The sequence below is a fragment of the Silurus meridionalis genome, chromosome 19 (assembly GCF_014805685.1).
Source record: "Silurus meridionalis isolate SWU-2019-XX chromosome 19, ASM1480568v1, whole genome shotgun sequence".
NCBI classification, from domain to species: domain Eukaryota; kingdom Metazoa; phylum Chordata; class Actinopteri; order Siluriformes; family Siluridae; genus Silurus; species Silurus meridionalis.
In genome coordinates, this window is record NC_060902.1 from 3,292,425 (window position 1) to 3,313,148 (window position 20,724).

At 37.0% G+C, this 20,724-nt stretch overlaps 3 protein-coding genes across 3 annotated transcripts; all 3 read left to right on the forward strand.

The window, feature by feature from the left end:
- The first annotated feature begins 3,630 nt into the window (after positions 1-3,630).
- On the forward strand, positions 3,631-6,538 carry LOC124402378 (aerolysin-like protein). Its single transcript, XM_046875372.1, has 2 exons — positions 3,631-3,728; positions 5,147-6,538. The coding sequence occupies exon 2, from the start codon at positions 5,168-5,170 to the stop codon at positions 6,137-6,139; it is 972 nt and encodes a 323-aa protein (XP_046731328.1). The 5' UTR covers positions 3,631-3,728; positions 5,147-5,167; the 3' UTR covers positions 6,140-6,538.
- Positions 6,539-10,329: 3,791 nt separating this feature from the next.
- LOC124402379 (aerolysin-like protein) lies at positions 10,330-12,581 on the forward strand. Its single transcript, XM_046875373.1, has 2 exons — positions 10,330-10,376; positions 11,267-12,581. Exon 2 carries the CDS (start codon positions 11,288-11,290, stop codon positions 12,239-12,241), a length of 954 nt encoding a protein of 317 aa, XP_046731329.1. The 5' UTR covers positions 10,330-10,376; positions 11,267-11,287; the 3' UTR covers positions 12,242-12,581.
- Positions 12,582-14,066: 1,485 nt separating this feature from the next.
- Positions 14,067-20,428, forward strand: asb14a (ankyrin repeat and SOCS box containing 14a). Its single transcript, XM_046875325.1, has 10 exons — positions 14,067-14,132; positions 14,350-14,625; positions 15,334-15,386; positions 15,467-15,598; positions 16,174-16,332; positions 16,735-16,980; positions 17,379-17,550; positions 18,007-18,550; positions 19,447-19,600; positions 19,762-20,428. The coding sequence occupies exons 2-10, from the start codon at positions 14,498-14,500 to the stop codon at positions 19,929-19,931; spliced, it is 1,758 nt and encodes a 585-aa protein (XP_046731281.1). The 5' UTR covers positions 14,067-14,132; positions 14,350-14,497; the 3' UTR covers positions 19,932-20,428.
- Positions 20,429-20,724: the final 296 nt, after the last annotated feature.

Consider the following 20,724-nt stretch of genomic DNA (forward strand, 5'->3'; position numbering starts at 1 on the left):
TTTTCTTTAGCATGTTTATTTATTGCTTGAGGATTTCTTGTGAAATTATTGTTGAATCTGTTTAATGATATAGAAATGTGTATATTTAAGAAATGTATTTTATTCTATGAACAGATTATATTGTGTGGTAGATTTTAAATGGACCATGCATCATGATGATCATGAGATGCTATGTTTTTACGCCTTTGTGTTTTTGCTTTTGAGTCCCACATTTTCAGGGGCAGCTGCAGTTTCTGGAACATTACCCATTGAAGGCACATGGGTGTGAAAAGCCAACCGTGTGCTCAGTCGCCTTAAACACCATCGGCACTCGTGATTTTCCAACTGACTACCAATGTTTTCCCATATGTGCTTTATTTATTATTAAAATAGTTTCTCAGGTTTGCCAAGGCCCAATATAAAGACAGGTTAATTTAATTACATACACTCTATGACACCTGACCATCAGACCCATATGGGGCACGACTGCTGCTATAATAATATCCACTCTTCTGGAAAGGTTTTTACACTAGATTTTGGAGCATGGCTGTTGGGATTTTAAGTTTATTTATCCACAAGAGAATAAGTGTGATCAGGCATGGTTGTCAGGTGAGGAGGTCTGTTGTGCAGTCAGTGTTCCAGTTTCTCACAAAGGGATTGAGTTCAGGTTTTGGTGTAGGTCACTAAAGTTCTTTGATTTGAAATTTGGAAACTATGTCATCATGGACAGCCTGTTCAGTTGTGTGCTTTCCAATCATCCTAAAAAGAATCCTGTATGGGTGTGATGGCCAGGTGTCCACAAACTTTTGGCTATATATTGAATGTCTTTTGTCCTACCAACAATGGTAACCCACTTGTCTGCAAATAAATTTAACATTTTACAGAACGTGATTTATTGATGTTCCAAAGGCTCACAGAACTGAAAATGATGACCAAACAGTGAACAAGTCCTTTATAATCATGGCACGCACTAAAATTTCCAATAATGCATCTATTTCAGACATACAGTTCCTTAAATATAAATAAATTTTGAGTGCCATTGCCAACCTGGATTCCCCCCTTTCTCCACTCCAAATTGAATAAATTATTCTATGTTTCATCATTTGTAGATTTTATTTAAAAGACTTTCACCCATCACCCATTAATTAACTCAACAGCTTTCATTGGACAAATGTTTTCCCATGCTAAATAAATACCAATTTTCTTCTGTAAGTAAATAGAATATGGTTATACAATCTTGGTACTTATCCCTCTTACATATTTTCCCTTACATCCTTTCCTTTTCTGCAAAGCTGCCTTGTTCAATATCGCTCTCAGCAGGTCACTATGCTGTTTCCTCAGCCCCTCACAGCAGTCATGCTCGAGCAATCACACACACTGCACTCAGTCTGCTCTGGAGGAGAGGAGTGGGGTATGTGATGTGAATAACAGAGTGGGAGATTTTTACCTCAGCAACTTAATGACTGGAAAGATTGCGTTAGAAAAAAACAAAAAACAAATAAGTGACAATTAATATGGGACTGTTTTTTTTTTTTTTTTAAGATTTTTTTTTTTGTTGTCAGTTATTGAGACAATAATGGCTGTATGTTGAGTTATTTTCAGAGGACAGTAAATCTGTACTGCTATACAAGCTGCACATCGACTACTCTAAAATATCTCCAAGTTTCATTTCTATAGTAGTGTCCCTTAAGAAGATATAATAAAATGGTTGCTGAAATGTATGTGGTGTACACAATATATGGACAAAAGTTTGCGGACACCAGATCATAAGATTATATGCTTTTTATAATAATGTCATCTGGAAAGATGTTCCACTAGAGTTTGGAGTGTGCATTTGGAGATTTGTGGACGATTCAGCGTTCCAATTCACCCCAAAGGTGTTCAATATTGTTTATATTCTTGACAGTTCAATATCATGTAATGGGTTGTTCTAAAACAGCTTATGGTCCTATGAGGAAGCTGTATGATATATATAATACATACACTATATAGACAAGCATATTGGGACACCTGACTTTTGAAGCTATTTTGGATGTTTATACATAATTTTTCAGTATGAACTATAATAAAACTCAAAAGGCTGAATATACACTAAAAGTATTGGGACACCTGACTTTCCAAACAATATGTAGCTCTTCCCCAAACTGTTCCCACAAAGTTGGAGGCACACAATTGTAAGCAATGTCTTTGGAGGCCGTAGCATTATATTTCCCCTTCACTTAAACTAGTAGACCCAAACCTGTTCCAGAATAACAATGCCCCTGTGCACAAAGCCAGATCCATGAAGATATGATTTGCAAGGGTTGAAGTAGATCTTGAGTGACCTGCTAATAAGATCTGACCTCAACCCTACTGAACACCTTTGGGTTGAATTGGAACGCTCACAGAACCCCAGGCCTCCTCACCCTATATCAATACCTGATATTTCTATACTCCTTGTGCCTGAAGGAGCACGAATCTCCACACGCACACTTCAAAATCTAGTGGAACATCTTCCCAGGAGAGTGGGGGTTATTATATATAATTAAAAACGCACTTTGCATTTTTATTTTTGGCACACTGAAACTTAATTTGCAGTGTCTCATGCTTTTTATTCACACAAGTTTCATGGGCAAGACAGAAATTTCCTGTTTTTTGTTTATTTAGTTATGTAAGGATAAGGGGGTAATGTGTGTGATTGGATGGGTTGTGTGTTTGTATGTGTGACTGTGCAGCGGGTGTGGTTGTTTTGTATGTTATAAAAAAGTAACATTTGCCTTTCAAATAAATAAAAAACATTACAAATTTATTGGCAAACTGTCATTAGTTCTGCAATACATTAATTCTTCAAATAAAACAATATCACATATTATGTTATTTTGAAATACTCTGTTCAGAACAAGACCATTATACTTAGGCTTTCCCTAAACTGTTGCCACAAAGTACAAGGTTTTCTGGAATTGCATTACAATTTTGGTTTACTGGAACTAAGGTTCTCAAATCCCATTAAAACCTGGCCTGTATAGAGCCCTGAACTCTGTTGACTGTGTGCATTTTCTTCCAACATCAATGCCTGTTTTCACTACTGCCCATGTGGGTGAACGAACACAAATCCCCACAATCACACTCCAAAATTTAGTGGAAAGCCTTCCCCAGAAGAGTGGAGATTATCGGAGACTAAAAGTGGAGACTTAATCTGATGGGACAGTTAAAAAGCACATACAGAATTGGTGTGATTCTGGAGTTCACATACTTTTGGTTGTATATGCTGTACATTTTGGATAATAGCATGCCAAAGGTAACAGTGAATTATGGTTTCATTGTCAGGAATTGAGGACCCCTACAAACTTATTTTGGTAGCGCTTTACTAGACGATTTCACAAAGAAGCATGTATAAATACATAACTATTGCATTGATGAAGAATAAATTAATACAGTACAGCAACAAAAATTTAACCCAAAATAAACATACATTTTTTAAAAAATTTTTTTGATTGATTAAAAACATATTAAAGGAATCAAAAATATTTTGCCTATGGCATTTTCTAAAAGTCAGTTGAATTCCCATTTTTTATTGAGAAATTTATCTGTAGACTTTTTTCCTCAAAACATTCACACCCTTTCTTCAGGTGTGAGGCAAGAATTGACACCACCCTCTTAAAGCAGTATAAATAAAAGTACACATAGCTTCTGTTTTATCCAAGAAACTTGCATCCTTCACGAAGTGCCTTCTGAAGAAGATATTTCTTGCTCCCGGCTTCTGCCAGCTTGTAAGTATGCCTCTTGCTGTTATTAATCTTTGTCATTTGAACAGTATATGGACAAGTTTGTAAAGACCTGACTATGAGTCTACTTTCTTTTTTAACATAATATTTCACATTTAGTGCCCATTTGCGGTTAATCAGAGAAGATGTTCCACTAGATTTTGGAGTGTGCTTGTGGAGATTCATTCAACCACAAGGGTGTTAGAATGTGTCAGGTACTGATGTACAGTATGTTGAGGAGTCCTGGGTTTTTATATCACAGTGCTGGTGAATACTCAGTTGTGATATTGTAGAAAATGTTGATATATTATTGTGATTAAATGCACAACTTGGAGCATGCGTCATTATTTAAGAAATTAAAATTGTTAAAAAATTACAATATAGACCCTGTTTTGTTTCAGACAGCGTCACAACACTTGAGTTATCCCTACCAACCTAGAAAACCATGTCATTGTTTGTGGACCATGGACATATACACAGTGTACAGATTTGTGTACATATACGCAGTGCACATATACGCAGTGCACATATACGCAGGACAGGAACAGATTTGGGGCTCTTTAGTTTAGGTGAACTTTGCAGAAGGTGTGACTAATGGGTGTGTCAGGTGTCCACATATTTTTTTTAACTATATAACCAAAAGTAAGTACAATTGTTGAGTACATAAAATACATCATATGAACCATATGTTTAAAGGCTCTGGCATGGAGAAGCTGGTGTTGGATCTGTGATGATCGCAAATGTTGAGCTATTTTATGAAATTGCTCAGTAGCTCCTAGTTTTATAACCATAATGACTGTTAAAAACTGTAGAAAGAACATGACTCATTATCTTATACTCCAGTGCTTATGTTAGTTCTCACTCTCCAGTGTTCTGTATTGTTGAAAGATTTATGATCACACTCTTGATGTCACCCAAATGAGGATGGTTTCCCTTTTGAGTCTGGTTCCTCTCAAGGTTTCTTCCTCATAACATCTAAGGGAGTTTTTCCTTGCCACAGTTGCCATGGCTGCTCATCAGGGATAAATACACACCATTTACCGTAACTGTTAATTTCTGTGAAGCTGCTTTGAGACAATGTCTGTTGTGAAAAGCGCTATAGAAATAAACTTGACTTGACATGAACCAAGAGTATTGGGACACCTGATTCTTACATCCATATTTTACAATGCCAGGTGTCCAAAGTGAGCTTCATGAAGATATGGTATACGTTGGTTGGAGTGGAAGAGCTTGGAATACAAAAAAGATAATTAACCTTGATGTAAAGCATTATCCTCTATTCATCTAAATATGCTTTTCACATCAAAACATCATATGTTTCATATCATATGAGAAAATGAATGCTTCTTTATATTGCTTTTTAATGTTGTTTTTATGTTTACATTCTCGTTTATATAATAAACCTGAATTTGTATCTTTTTAAGGTACACATTAAGTGCAAAATCATGTCTTACCTGGCACCTATCCTTCAAATTGGTGGGCAAGGAGGATCTTCATTTAATTTTGATGGTACTGGAAATGGAGCCACACTGAAAAAGATCTGGGTGTGGGCTGGTGGCTGGCAGATAAAAGCCATCCAGGTTTGGCTTACTGATGGAAGGTCCAAGCTGTTTGGTGAAAACACTGGGAAGTTTTCAGAATTTGAATTTGGAGATGGAGAGCATTTCACGTCCCTTTCGCTTTGGGGGAACGGAGCTGGAACACGTCTGGGTGCCATCAAGTTCAAGACAAATCGCTCCCGCGAGTTCTTTGCAAACATGACAGACTGGGGACTTAAAACAGAATATCCTATTGATGTGGGGTCTGGGATCTGCATGGGAATCACCGGAAGAGCCGGTGCAGATATTGATTCCGTAGCCTTTGTGTTCATTAACACGGTCAAGTCTACTAGGCTAATAAATGTTCAATATCCCACAATTCATAGTCTGATACCCAAAGTGGCTGTTGAGGAAATCAAATCCATGAAATACCACAATAACACTGGTGATACTCAAGAATATAAAATAGAAACCTCTAAAAAAATCTCTAGAAAGTCCTCCTGGTCTGTTAACAACAAGCTTGAGTTCTCATTCAAAGTGGAAGTGAAGGCAGGAATACCAGAGGTTGCAGAAGTATCAACTGGATTTGGTTTCACAGTGACAACTGAAAATTCATATGGTTTAGAGAACACTGAGGAGAAAACTGAGCTGTTATCGTTTCCTGTCAAAGTCTCTCCAGGGAAGACTGTGGAAGTGAACATCACAATTGGTCGTGCTACATTTGATCTTCCCTACACTGGCAAAATCGAGATTACCTGCTACAATGGCAGCGTGCTGTTGTTTAACACTAGTGGAACCTACAAAGGTGTCAGTTACACTGATGCCAAAGTGGTTGTGAAAGATTCAGCAAAAGGCATGAAAATGCTAGTTCTCAAATAAATGCTTAGCGCAGACACTGAGAATGCAGAGATTTTTATTTGGTGAAAGATTCAGTAAAATGTAGTTGCTTGGTTTACGATTATTATTAATTAATTAATCAAATCTGCTGTGAAGGTGATCAGTTTCTATTACTAAAATTGTGATCTCAATCTGTCACTTCCTTTGTTGGTAAAGATTTTGTTCATGTATGTAGATCGCATTTGATTTTGAATAAGAACAACAAAAAAACAATGTGGATTGGATATATGTTTGAGGAATTTTTTTTTTATGTATGTATATCTTAATTGTTCTCTGCGAGATTTTGTGATGGTTGATGGGGAATGAGTATGTAACATTGATCAAAATGTCTTTATTATATAATATGATAATTACAGAAATATACAAATAAAAACAAACAAAAACCTGATCCTGACTGCCTTTTTTTGCATTGTTTTGTATAAAAATACACAATTGCATTTGTGTATACATTATTTACATGCAGTATTTTTTATTACTAACGTAAAAGTGGGTTCCAAAAGTACTTATTTGAAATGTATACAGCAGGGGTCACCAACAAGGTGCCCACGGGCACCAGGTAGCCCGCAAGGACCACAGGAGTGGCCCTCGGGCCTTTTCTAAATATAGCTATTTTCTACTTTGTTAAATCAGATCAGTGTCTTCACATAGATGAATATCATTAATTATTAATAACATATAATAAAAGGTAAATTAAGCAAATTTGTTATTTCAGATTAAACTGAAAAATGTGTGTATCAAACTGGTAGCCCTTCAAATTAATCGGTACTCAAGAAGTAGCTCTCAGTTTCAAAAAGGTTGGTGACCCCTGTTATACAGTATCTGGAGCTAAAATACAGTATATTTGCTCCTTCATGCATCTCCAGCTCAGGGAGATCAAGAACAATGGGCCTCTTCATCACTGCTACGGTATGACATTATTTATGATATCAGCATACAGTAAATCAAGCAATATATTACGAATCTTGTTTTTATTGGTCTTTCAGCAACCCAGTATGAATTTAAATATAAAAGTGATTTGCTGTGAACATAAATGATTGCTATGACCTATTTTTTTTAGCATTGCTTTACAATGTAGTGCAATGTATAAAATCATGCAGATTGAGGTCAAGCACTTTATTTAATCTTTGTTGACCTCAGTGACATTGAGCATGACATTGCTGGTGCTGGTTTGAGTATTACACAGAATGCTGAGACAAGAACATCCAAATGTATTCCATTCGTATGGACGTTTCAAATATTTATTCCAACATTAAATATCCTGTTCATTGTAATGATACTTAAATTTCACGTTGGCATCTAGTGGTTAAAAGCTGCAATGCTTTAAAAGTTCAACTATTTGTCCAAAAGTTTGTGGAAGTCATATGTGATTTTGGATTCTGTTCTACATTTAGTCTTATAATAAACTCAACTCTTCTGAGAGGGTGATCCACTAGATTTTGGAGTGTTGGTTTTAAAGCAGGCCACTCAAAATCCACCCATGTACTCATATCCTCATTGAGCTGGCTTTGTGCACAGGAGCATTGGAACAGGTTACTGATCGCAAGAACTGCTGGAAAAGTCATTTGTTTGTACATATACAACACGTTTGTCCATATAGTGTATGTATTCTGAATATCATTGAATATCACTGACCCCAGCTTTCTAACATCTCTGGGATATATGAAGATATAATTTCACTGTGTTGTAATATACATGTGACAAGTATGAAGCACCTTTAAATATGTGAATAATGTATTTGGATGAAACCATAAAATCTCTTTGGTAAGAAGTCTTCAATTCAACATGTAATATAATAATATTAAAATGTACTGTAATTTCCGGACTATTAAGCGCACCCATATATAAGCCACTGAATTTTACAAATATTTTTATTTTTAACATAAATAAGCCACACCTGTCTATAAGTCTACACTAATGTACTTACACAGGCTTTAATGAAAGACACGTTACACACGGTGTAACGGGTGAAATATGTTGCGCTTCCTTTAGGAGCATAGCGGTATTTTGGGAAAAGACCGGCACTGCATTTTTCCGGTATTACTGCGTGTGTGGGGACCGAGGATTATGTCCTAATTATTTTCTGATGCTCATTTCTAAGTTTCTTTGACTAACCCGTAACGCTGTTGCCAAGAAAAATAATAAAGTACGAGTTTTGGAAACCTGTCTGTGCTTATATGATTTCTGTTGTAACTGGAGTTAGTGAGCTCTCCCTTCACCCAGATTTAACGCGCTACAATGGCTTGTATCTAAACAGTAGCCGACCAAGAAAGTCATTGTTCACTGTCTTCCTCCTTCCTTTTACAACTATTTCTCTCTGGAGTTTATCTTTTGGCATCGTCGTGCGTTTAAAAAAAAAAAGTTTTTTCTCCCGATGCCGTGCAGCTCAGAACACAGGTGAAGTGCGTTTTTTCGTTTCCGTTCGGAAATGTCTTGGGTCTAAAGTTATGTCGCTCAGTTTTTTGGCTTGAGATTTTTGAAACCGGGAAAAACCCGGAAAAAATCCATAAATGTTGTTTAAGCCGCAGGGTTCAAAACGTAGGAAAAAAGTAGCGGTTTATAGTCCGAAAAATACGGTAATATTTCTCTCACTGATGAAGGAACATGTCTTAAAGATATGATGGATAGAAATTAGGTGAAAAAAACAATACAGTATTCCTATTGAAGTCTTTCTTACCTACAGTCTGTTTGTCCACAGGATCATACAGACCAGTCCAGAAAGGGATAAAATATCCAGTGCCATCAAACGAGGTGAAGAGTGTTTTTAATAAATACTTTTGTACTGTATGTTGGGGGTAAAGTCATTAGTTTTCTGTTGTTTGTATGATGCAGGTGATGAAGCTGAGCTTCGTAAACTCACGATCCATCAGTCGTCTTTCTCCGAGGAGAACAGTGAAGGCCAGATTCTCCTACACGAGGCAGCAATGCAGAACAACCAGCACATCCTGGAGATTATTTTCAAAGGTCAAGAGAGTAATGATCTGATGATGTGGCAATTGCATCACACTATATATATATATATATATATATATATATATATATATATATATATATATAAAATCTAGAACATTTCTAAAACATTTCTAAAATCTAGAACATTTGCTGATTGCTCTTCAGGCCTCCTCACCATACAACTGAATTTACTTGGCTGAATGAGCAAAATCTCCACAATCACACTTCAAAATCTAGAACTTTTGAGATGATCGAAACTTTTTGGACAATGATGAGGACTCGCCTCTTGTCATTGGTTAGTAAAAGGAGACACCTGGAATTATGTAAGTATAAGAGGGTAATGTGTGGGATGGGTTGTGTGTTTGTATGTGTGACTGTGCAGTGGGTGTGGTTGTTTTGTATGTGTTATAAAAAAAAAGTAACATTTGCCTTTCAAATAAATTAAAAACATTACAAAACGGTCATTGGCAAACTGTCATTAGTTCTGCAATACATTAATTCTTCAAATATAACTATATCACATGTTCTGTTTTAATGAAATACTCTATTTGGAGCTAGACCATTATACTTAGGCTTTCCCTAAACTGTTACCACAAAGTATGCACACACCAGTATCACACTCCAAAATTTAGTGGAAAGCCTTCCCCAGAAGAGTGGAGATTATCGGTGACTAAAAGTGGAGACTTAATCTGATGGGACAGTTAAAAAGCACATACAGAAATGGTGTGATTCTGGAGTCCAAATACTTTTGGTTGTATATGCTGTACATTTTGGATAATAGCATGCCAAAGGTAACAGTGAATTATGGTTTCATTGTCAGGAATTGAGGACCCCTACAAACTTATTTTGGTAGCGCTTTACTAGACAATTTCACAAAGAAGCATGTATAAATACATAACTATTGCATTGATGAAGAATAAATTAATACAGTACATGTAAAGGTTATAGCACCTGGCAAAAAAAAGTTAACCCAAAAAACCACATTTATTTATTTATTTTTTTTATTGATTGATTAAAAACATATTAAAGGAATCAAAGATATTTTGCCTATGGCATCTTCTAAAAGTCAGTTGAATTCCCATTCCCATTTATTTTGTAGGCAAATTTATCTGTAGACTTTATCCCTCAAAACATTCACACCCTTTCTTCAGAATCGACACCACCCTCTTAAAGCAGTATAAATAAGAGTACACATAGCTTCTGTTTTTTCCAAGAAACTTGCATCCTTCACGAATTGCCTTCTAAAGAAGATATTTCAGCTTGCCAGCTTGTAAGTATGCCTCTTGCTGTTATTAATCTTTGTCATTTGAACAGTATATGGACAAGTTTGTAAAGACCTGACTATGAGTCTACTTTCTTTTTAAACATAATATTTCACATTTAGTGCCCATTTGCTGTTAATAACTTTCACTCTTCAGGGAAGATGTTCCACTAGATTTTGTAAATTATAACATTTTGCAAATGTTGAGCCATTTTATGAAATTGCTCAGTAGCTCCTAGTTTTATAACCATAATGACTGTATAAAACTGTAGAGAGAACATGACTCATTATCTTATACTCCAGTGCTTATGTTAGTTCTCACTCTCCAGTGTTCTGTATTGTTGAAAAATTTATGATCACACTCTTGATGTCACCCAAATGAGGATGGGTTCCCTTTTGAGTCTGGTTCCTCTCAAGGTTTCTTCCTAATAACATCTAAGGGAGTTTTTTCCATGCCACAGTCACCATGGCTGCTCATCAGGGATAAATACACACCATTCACCGTAACTGTTAATTTCTGTGAAGCTGCTTTGAGCAAATGTCTGTTGTGAAAATCGCTATAGAAATAAACTTGACTTGACTTGACTTGACATGAACCAAGAGTATTGGGACACCTGATTCTTACATCCATATTTTACAATGCCAGGTGTCCAAAGTAAGCTTCATGAAGATATGGTATACGTTGGTTGGAGTGGAAGAGCTTGTGTGGAATACAAAAAAGATAATTAACCTTGATGTAAAGCATTATCCTCTATTCATCTAAATATGCTTTTCACATCAAAACATCATATGTATCATATCATATGAGAAAATTAATGTTTCTTTATATTGCTTTTTAATGTTGTTTTTATGTTTACATTCTCGTTTATATAATAAACCTGAATTTGTATCTTTTTAAGGTACACATTAAGTGCAAAATCATGTCTTACCTGGCACCTATCCTTCAAATTGGTGGGCAAGGAGGATCTTCATTTAATTTTGATGGTACTGGAAATGGAGCCACACTGAAAAAGATCTGGGTGTGGGCTGGTGGCTGGCAGATAAAAGCCATCCAGGTTTGGCTTACTGATGGAAGTTCCAAGCTGTTTGGTGAAAAAGCTGGGAAGTTTTCAGAATTTGAATTTGGAGATGGAGAGCATTTCACGTCCCTTTCGCTTTGGGGGAACGGAGCTGGAACACGTCTGGGTGCCATCAAGTTTAAGACAAATCGCTCCCGCGAGTTCTTTGCAAACATGACAGACTGGGGACTTAAAACAGAATATCCTATTGATGTGGGGTCTGGGATCTGCATGGGAATCACCGGAAGAGCCGGTGCAGATATTGATTCCGTAGCCTTTGTGTTCATTAACACGGTCAAGTCTACTAGGCTAATAAATGTTCAATATCCCACAATTCATAGTCTGATACCCAAAGTTGCTGTTGAGGAAATCAAATCCATGAAATACCACAATAACACTGGTGATACTCAAGAATATAAAATAGAAACCTCTAAAACTATCTCTAGAAAGTCCTCCTGGTCTGTTAACAACAAGCTTGAGTTCTCATTCAAAGTGGAAGTGAAGGCAGGAATACCAGAGGTTGCAGAAGTATCAACTGGATTTGGTTTCACAGTGACAACTGAAAATTCATATGGTTTAGAGAACGCTGAGGAGAAAACTGAGCTGTTATCGTTTCCTGTCAAAGTCTCTCCAGGGAAGACTGTGGAAGTGAACATCACAATTGGTCGTGCTACATTTGATCTTCCCTACACTGGCAAAATCGAGATTACCTGCTACAATGGCAGCGTGCTGTTGTTTAACACTAGTGGAACCTACAAAGGTGTCAGTTACACTGATGCCAAAGTGGTTGTGAAAGAATCAGCAAAAGGCATGTAAATGCTAATTCTCAAATAAATGCTTAGCGCAGACACTGAGAATGCAGAGATTTTTATTTGGTGAAAGATTCAGTAAAACGTAGTTGCTTCGTTTATGATTATTATTATCTCATTAATCAAATCTGCTTTGAAGGTGATCAGTTTCTATTACTAAAATTGTGATCTCAATCTGTCACTTCCTTTGTTGGTAAAGATTTTGTTCATGTATGTAGATCGCATTTGATTTTGAATAACAACAACAACAAAAAAACAATGTGGATTGGATATATGTTTGAGGAATTTTTTTTTTATGTATGTATATCTTCATTGTTCTCTGCGAGATTTTGTGATGGTTGATGGGGAATGAGTATGTAACATTGATCAAAATGTCTTAATCATATAATATGATAATTACAGAAATATACAAATAAAAACAAACAAAAACCTGGTCCCGACTGCCTTTTTGTTGCATTGTTTTGTATAAAAATACACAATTGCATTTGTGTATACGTTATTTACATGCAGTATTTTTTATTACTAACGTAAAAGTGGGCTCCAAAAGTACTTATTTGAAATGTATACAGTATCTGGAGCTAAAATTTAGTATATTTTGTCCTTCGTGCATCTCCAGCTCAGGGAGATCAAGAACAATGGGCCTTTTCATCACTGCTACGGTATGACATTATTTATGATATCAGCATACAGTAAATCAAGCAATATATTACGAATCTTGTTTTTATTGGTCTTTCAGCAACCCAGTATGAATTTAAATATAAAAGTGATTTGCTGTGAACGTAAATTAATGCTATGACCTATTTTTTTTTAGCATTGCTTTTCAATGTAGTGCAATGTATAAAATCATGCAGATTGAGGTCAAGCACTTTAGTGACATTGAGCATGACATTGCTGGTGCTGGTTTGAGTATTATACATAATGCATCCAAATTTTTCAATAACACACTGCTATAAATGCACGCAATCATTTGTATGGACGTCTTAAATATTTATTCCAACATTAAATATCCTGTTCATTGTAACGATACTTAAATTTCACATTGGCATCTAGTGGCCTAAAGCTGCAATGCATTAAAAGTTTGTGGAAGTCATATGTGATTTTGAATCCTGTTCTACATTTAGTCTTATAGTAAACTCCACTCTTCTGAGAGGGTGATCCACTAGATTTTGGAGTATTGGGTTAAGATCAGAGCTTTAAAGCAGGCCACTAAAAATCCACCCATGCACTCCATATTCTCATGGAGCTGGCTTTCTGCACAGGAGCATTGGAACAGGTTACTGATCGCAAGAACAGGTTTAGTTAGTGAAAAATGCAATTCTACTTCATGTAAATACATCCTATACAGTTGTATGCCTCAAACTTATAGCTGGAAAAGTCATTTGTTTGTACATATACAACACGTTTGTCCATATGTATGTATTCTGAATATCATTGTTCCTGCCAAATTTGTTTTGCCAGACCGACACCAGACACTGCGTAGACTTTAATAAATAAGTGCTATGGCTCTCCTGAAGGAGGACATCCAGCCTCCTATCCTTTCAAACCTCATAGACCTGTCAACATGTCTAGAACTACACTCCTTATCGCAACTACATGCCTTTCCTATTAGACGGATGTCAGAAAAATTATTCATGGTAGTTTGAAAGTGAGGCTTTTATGTGAATAACATTAAAAGAAATGCTAATAAAGGAGGAAATAATATTTATTTATTCTAGATATATCTTAGCTGCGAAACCTAGTAGATCTACATTATTTCGCAGAGGATGCCTGGGTCAGGTCACTTGAGTGGCCTTGTTTTGTCCCATGATCAGATATTTATAGCAGGGCCACGACATAAATAACCCTGAGTGCAGCTCAGGAGTCGCACAACATTTACTAACAGCGGTATAACTCTTCAGGTAAGCATTAATGTAAACATTCATTATTGGGAACAACATACATTAGTGCATTTTTTGCTGCATGTTAATGCTGAATAGCTCTCTATTGTCATTTTGGTGATGGTGACTCTGCAATGTACTAATATACGCACGATCCATAACAATAATCATAATAATGAACCATAAAAATGTTCTTCAATCCTTTACAATTACATTTCCATTTCACACTCATTTTCAGCTGCTCACTGTCAGTTCAGTTTTACGAACCAGAAGCAACCACACGGGATTACGCTGGATTGTAACAGCGTCAGCCTTCCAGAGTGATTTCTTTGGGGAACGCTGACAGTGGTGGAGAAGCTGCTTCGGAGATCTGAGTTACAGCCGCTATGGATTTCGAGACGTCAGGAGAGATTTTTGACGAAGATGTGGCAACTCAGTACATGATAGAACAAAGTCTTCTGGGAAACACTAAGCAGACTGAGTTTAGGGACATATTGTCTGAAGATGGATGCAGGTGAGAATTGTACATTAAAGAAATATCAAGGATGATTCAAATTCTCATATCTGTGACATGAATGGTTACTATTGATGGGAATTGAAATATAATCACTTAAAAACTTCTAAAGGTAGCTGTTTAGTACAAAAATGACAAAGACCTATTTTGTGAAACACTTGTGAGCATTGTAAGATACATTCTACATTCTGTGTATCATTTGTCTTTTCTGAAATGGAAATAGATTGTTTGTTCAGGTGGAAATATAGTGTCCAGGTGGTAAAGTGGTAGCTTAATGGTCAAGGCTCTGAGGTACTTCTCAGAAGGTTAGAGGTTCAAACCCCAATATTGGCAAGCTGAAGCTCTTGGGCCCTTAAGCAAGGCCCTTAATCCTCTGTGCTCCAGGGACCCTGTATCATGGCTGACCCTGCATCCTGACCCCAGCTTTCTAACATCTCTGGGATATATGAAAACATAATTTCACTGTGTTGTAATATACATGCGACAAGTATGAAGCACCTTTAAATATGTGAATAATGTATTTGGATGAAACCATAAAATCTCTTAAGAAGTCTTCAATTCAACATGTAATATAATAATATTAAAATGTAATATTTTTCTCACTGATGAAGGAACATGTCTTAAAGATATGATGGATAGAAATTAGGTATAAAAACAATGCAGTATTCCTATTGAAGTCTTTCTTACCTGCAGTCTGTTTGTCCACAGGATCATACAGACCAGTCCAGAAAGGGATAAAATATCCAGTGCCATTAAACGAGGTAAAGAGTGTTTTTAATAAATACTTTTTACTGTATGTTGGTGGTCAAGTCATTAGTTTTCTGTTGTTTGTATGATGCAGGTGATGAAGCTGAGCTTCGTAAACTTACAATCCATCAGTCGTCTTTCTCCGAGGAGAACAGTGAAGGCCAGATTCTCCTACACGAGGCAGCAATGCAGAACAACCAGCACATCCTGGAGATTATTTTCAAAGGTCAGGAGAGTAATGATCTGATGATGTGGCAGTTGCATCACACTATATATATATATATATATATATATATATATATATATATATATATATATATATATATATATATATATATATAAAATCTAGAACATTTCTAAAACATTTCTAAAATCTAGAACATTTGCTGATTGCTCTCCAGGCCTCCTCTTCCTACAGCTGACTTTACTTGGCTGAATGAGCAAAATCTCCACAATCTAGAATGTTCAAAATGTTCTAGAAAATTTTCACAGAAGAGTAAAGAAGATTTTGCTTATTCACCACAAGGGAGTAAGTAAAGTCAGCTGTAGGATGAGGAGGCCTGGAGAGAAAGGTGTTCAATATAGTTAGTAAAGGTCAGAGCTCTAGAGAAGGCCACTAAAGATCTTCCACCCCAAACCAGGTAAATGATATTTTCATGGAGCTGGCTTAGTGCACAGGAGCATACAAATAGTCAGGTGTCCACATAGTGTATCTCTGTAAGGTTGTGTAACTGCTGTTACAGGTGCATTCGTTACACTAACCTATTTTGTGAATTGACATTTATCACTGTTTGTTCACAGCATCTCCCACAGACGCTAAGTCTGCAAAAACTCATCAAGGCAAGACAGCCCTCTATTTGGCTGTAGAGAAGGGGCTCTTGGAAAATGCCTGCTACCTTTTGGACAATGGAAGCAGCCCAGATTGCCTGGACAATGATGAGGACTCGCCTCTTGTCATTGGTTAGTAAAAGGAGACACCTGGAATTCATTTCAAATGGGTTTGAACAATTCTGTACAAATTAGCATAGACAGTGTTCAGTATTGCAACTTTTGGTTCTTATCTTTTGTACTAGTTCAGCTAGGTGAACATGGCCTAATCGTTTTCATACAAATATCTGCCTACATTGAGGTGTTGTAACAGCTTTAGCATGGTTTAGAACAGAGTGTGACTTTTCACGTTCTTATAAATATTAGTTATTTTGTAGCTGAGCAGGTACCTGCAACCAGCGAACCCTTGAATTCCCATGTTTTGGCTGCTCAGTATGAAAAGTAAAACATTGTATATTTATGTCTTAAATTTGTAGGACTGGATATTATTTTGTCAAAGTGGTTTTCTCAGCCTGTGCTATTCCATTCTCACAGCTATACGAAACAACCACTATGACATGATGAAGCTTCTTATCTGCTTTAAAGCCAGCGTAAATCAAAAATTAGCGCACTGCAGAACGGCACTCCATGAAGCTGCCCGTCTGGGCCTGACAGATTCTGCAAAGCTGCTGCTGAAGTCTGGAGCTGAACCTGATCCCAGGAGCACGTACGGCCTCACGCCTCTGGCTCTGGCGGCACAAGCTGGCCACTTGGAGATAGTGCGGGAACTCCTATGCAGAGGTCAGGAAGTGTGTGTGTGAATGACACGTGTCACTGATTTAGTTCAAAACCGGAATACTTCAATTTCACTGCCTAATAGCGTACATTTAATAAAATTAGATTATTGTTTGGGAGAAATTATTTGGGAGAGACAAAGCAAAAGGGATTTAAAAATTTTTATTGCTCATAAAACATAAAGAGCGTCATTTTCCAGTATGCAAATGAAGGCCGCATTTAAGTTGACTTGGGAGTTCATTCGAGAAACCAATCCAGAAGTCCAGGATACTCTATAACAAAAACGATATTGTGCTATTACAATTACTCTATTACTCTATAATGTAAATACTATTTAAATAGTAATCTGTATAGGAAATGTCTGATGTGGGCTATGCAATAATGAAGTAATTTGGACCACAAAGGTGCTGATGTGGATTCTCAAGCTCAAGACTGGGCCACTATCCTTTACGAAGCTTCTGCATCCGGGAACCCTGAGGTCATCTCTCTGCTGCTGGAGCATGGCGCTGATGCTAACATCCCCAAACACACAGGCCACCTACCAATTCATAGAGTGGCCCATCGTGGATATGTGGAGTAAGAAGCATTTCTGAGATTTCCAACAGTTTGCAGTAAAATATGTGTATGTATGACCTTCACATTGCCACAAGGTTGAATATTTCTACGTTGTTTGTTCGTTTAACAGATTTTTTATTTGGTTCACTAGATACTGACGGAGGTAACATTTAGCACAGATGTTAAATCTCTCAGAATAATACACTATAATATAAAAAAAAGATTAGATTTAATAAAAGACGGAGAATGTGTTACAGGAAGTAAAATGAGCTCCTCAAACTTGTTTCAAACCAACAACCATGCAAAATGTCTCTGGAAAAACATGAACTGATGCTTTGATACGTATCAGGCATGATTTTGTGCATTGTTCTGATGCCAGTTATCAGATAAATAGCATTAATGAGTAGAGGTATTGGTGTTTCTATTAAAGTGTATAGGTGTATACTTGTAGGAAAGAATAATGTGATGTTTTCATAGAGCTCTGGCTCTCCTAATTCCTGTGACCACATTTGAGGCAGTGGAGGAGAGCGGCATGAGCCCCCTGCACTCTGCCGCAGCTGGTGGACAGGCCCAGTGTCTAGAGATGCTACTCAATGCTGGCTACGACCCCAACTTCATGCTTAACCCTTGGGTGAGGCGCAATTATGACGACCAGCGCAGGTCCGCTTTGTACTTCGCAGTAACCAATGAAGATCTGTCCTCCACCAAGTTGCTCTTGGAGGCTGGTGCAATGCCCAACCAGGACCCTGTTAAGTGCTTGCAGGTGGCCCTGCGCCTTGGAAATTACGAACTGATCAACATTCTGCTTAGATACGGTGCCAACGTCAATTACTTAAGCAGGGTGAACACCACGCACTTCCCTTCAGCTCTGCAGTACGCCCTGAAGGATGAAGTTCTGTTGAGGATGATTTTTAATTATGGCTATGACGTGCAACTCTGCTTTGACTGTCCATATGGCGAAAGAGCTCATGTGCCAGATGATTACGAGGGCTGGACCAACACTGTCATCAAAGATACCATGGTGAGATGAGTTTCAGTTAATTTGCAATGTTAGGCCACGCAATTCAGATCAATGATTCGGAGAAGTGAGGAGGTTTTATATATATATATATATATATATATATATATATATATATATATATATATATATATATATATATATACACACACACACACACACACACACACACACACATATATATGTATATATGTATCACATCCCTACTGAGACCGAGCCGGGTCCTGAGAGTTACATAGAATACAAATTAACATGGCAGAGGTAGAGCTGCATCTTTCTGGAGACAGAACAGGAGACGAGGCGTCTGGCTTTATTTAATCTGTTTTTTTTTTTCGTTTTTTTGCACTAAAAAAAGGCCTGTTTGTGAAAGGGCCATGCATTAGAAGTCAGATTAGAAGTAAATTGATGATTTGCTGTCTGGCTGAACCAAAGAAATGAAAGTGCAGTATCTATACGATATTAAATTTCATAGCATCATAGTTTTTTCCACTGCATCGTATTGCATCGAATTGTATTGTGTTGAATCTAAACAAAATCGTCTCGCACTGCCTCGTAATAGGGATGAATTGTATCTTATTGCATCAGTAGCTGCTTCATATGAATCCTTGATGAACCGTATCGAGATGCGCCTCTCATCCGCCTCATTTATGGAGCTGCACATCCCTAATAAGCACATATAAAAGATCACCAATGACTCGATAACTATAAAGAAATATATGTGAAGCATATATTTTAATAAGTACTTGTTAGCTTTATTTCCAGCCCCAAGGTACAGAAGCAAACTTCATGTCTGAGCCACAACTTTTGGCATGCAAAATGATCTGAGATGGATGCCTAAATAAGCCATTTCTTTCTATTTTTATAAACTTGTACATCTTTATCTTGCTGCATTCCTTCAGTTCTGTGAGGTGATATGTGTTAACTGGCTGAAACACCTCTCCGGAAGCGTGGTGCGTATCATGCTAGATTACGTCGACCACGTCAGGTTTTGCTGCAAAATTAAGACAACTTTGATGGAGCAAAAACAGTGGCCGGAAATCTGCAAGATTCAAGGTGAAAATTTGTGTGGTGTGAGAGATTTAAAGCTACAGGCTTTCTTTATCTCTCGTTTTGGGCCTTTGTTCTGGTTCTTTCTATTTGTACACATGATATAAAAGTAGGTAAGTCACTGTCCACTTACTAATATATTCCACTTCCCATCGTGGTTCCTCTAGAGAACGCGCGCTGCTTGCAGCACCTGTGCCGACTGACGATCAGGAGATGTTTGGGACGACTGCGCCTCAGAGCTCCAGTCTTCATGAGCTTCCTGCCTTTGCCGAACCGCCTAAAGGAATACATCTTATACAGAGAATATGATCTTTATAGGCAGATGAGCAGCAGTTAAAATGAGCTAGGAGATATGCCAGGGTTGAGTGAGATTCATAGAACTGTTCTTTGTTTCTACAAATGACTTTGTGTTTGGCTGGTTTTAGCACCACGTGTAGATTAGCGTCAATAATGGACACAATTTGTTTAAGATGCAGTTTAAATTAATAAGATACAATTTTTTTTATGTGCATTCATGTATAGTTTTTATTCAGCTTTTTTTTAACACAGTAAGTCATGTACATTATGTAAATGCTGAATTTGTAAAAAAAAAAAAAAACAGAATCATGCCACACCCCCTTTTGGATTAAGAAGAGAAATACATATCATGTAGGTATATTTTTCCTTGTAGCTGTCTCTGTCTATACATTTGTTTAGCTCAATTTGCAATAAAGGAATTAAAAGGTTCATGTGGTGCGGTTAACATTGTCACATTGGATATGAATTGTAAGAGAAACACCGGGTGAGGGGTGAGGTGGTTGTAGCTGCCAAAGTGTGCTTTGAAATAATTTATACCACCTCATCCTGACTTTAAACAAAACCTCTGAGAGGGTTATTATTCTATAAAATTCATGCAAAGAATGCTTAGAATGGTTACTAAAATAAATCCTGAATGGTCACTAAGATGAATCTTGAATGGTTACTAAGATGAATCTTGAATGGTTACTAAGATGAATCTTGAATGGTCACTAAGATGAATCTTGAATGGTCACTAAGATGAATCTTGAATGGTCACTAAGATTAATCTTAAATAGTCCCTAAAATGAATCTTGAATGGTTACTAAGATTAATCTTGAATGGTCACTAAGATG

Coding starts and splice junctions, on each gene's coding strand:
- asb14a (XM_046875325.1), top strand. CDS start 14,498: ATGGATTTCGAGACGTCAGGAGAGATTTTTGACGAAGATGTGGCAACT. Junction 15,599..16,173: donor CCTGGAGATTATTTTCAAAG/GTCAGGAGAGTA, acceptor GTTTGTTCACAG/CATCTCCCACAGACGCTAAG. Junction 16,981..17,378: donor GCGGGAACTCCTATGCAGAG/GTCAGGAAGTGT, acceptor TGGACCACAAAG/GTGCTGATGTGGATTCTCAA.
- LOC124402378 (XM_046875372.1), top strand. CDS start 5,168: ATGTCTTACCTGGCACCTATCCTTCAAATTGGTGGGCAAGGAGGATCT.
- LOC124402379 (XM_046875373.1), top strand. CDS start 11,288: ATGTCTTACCTGGCACCTATCCTTCAAATTGGTGGGCAAGGAGGATCT.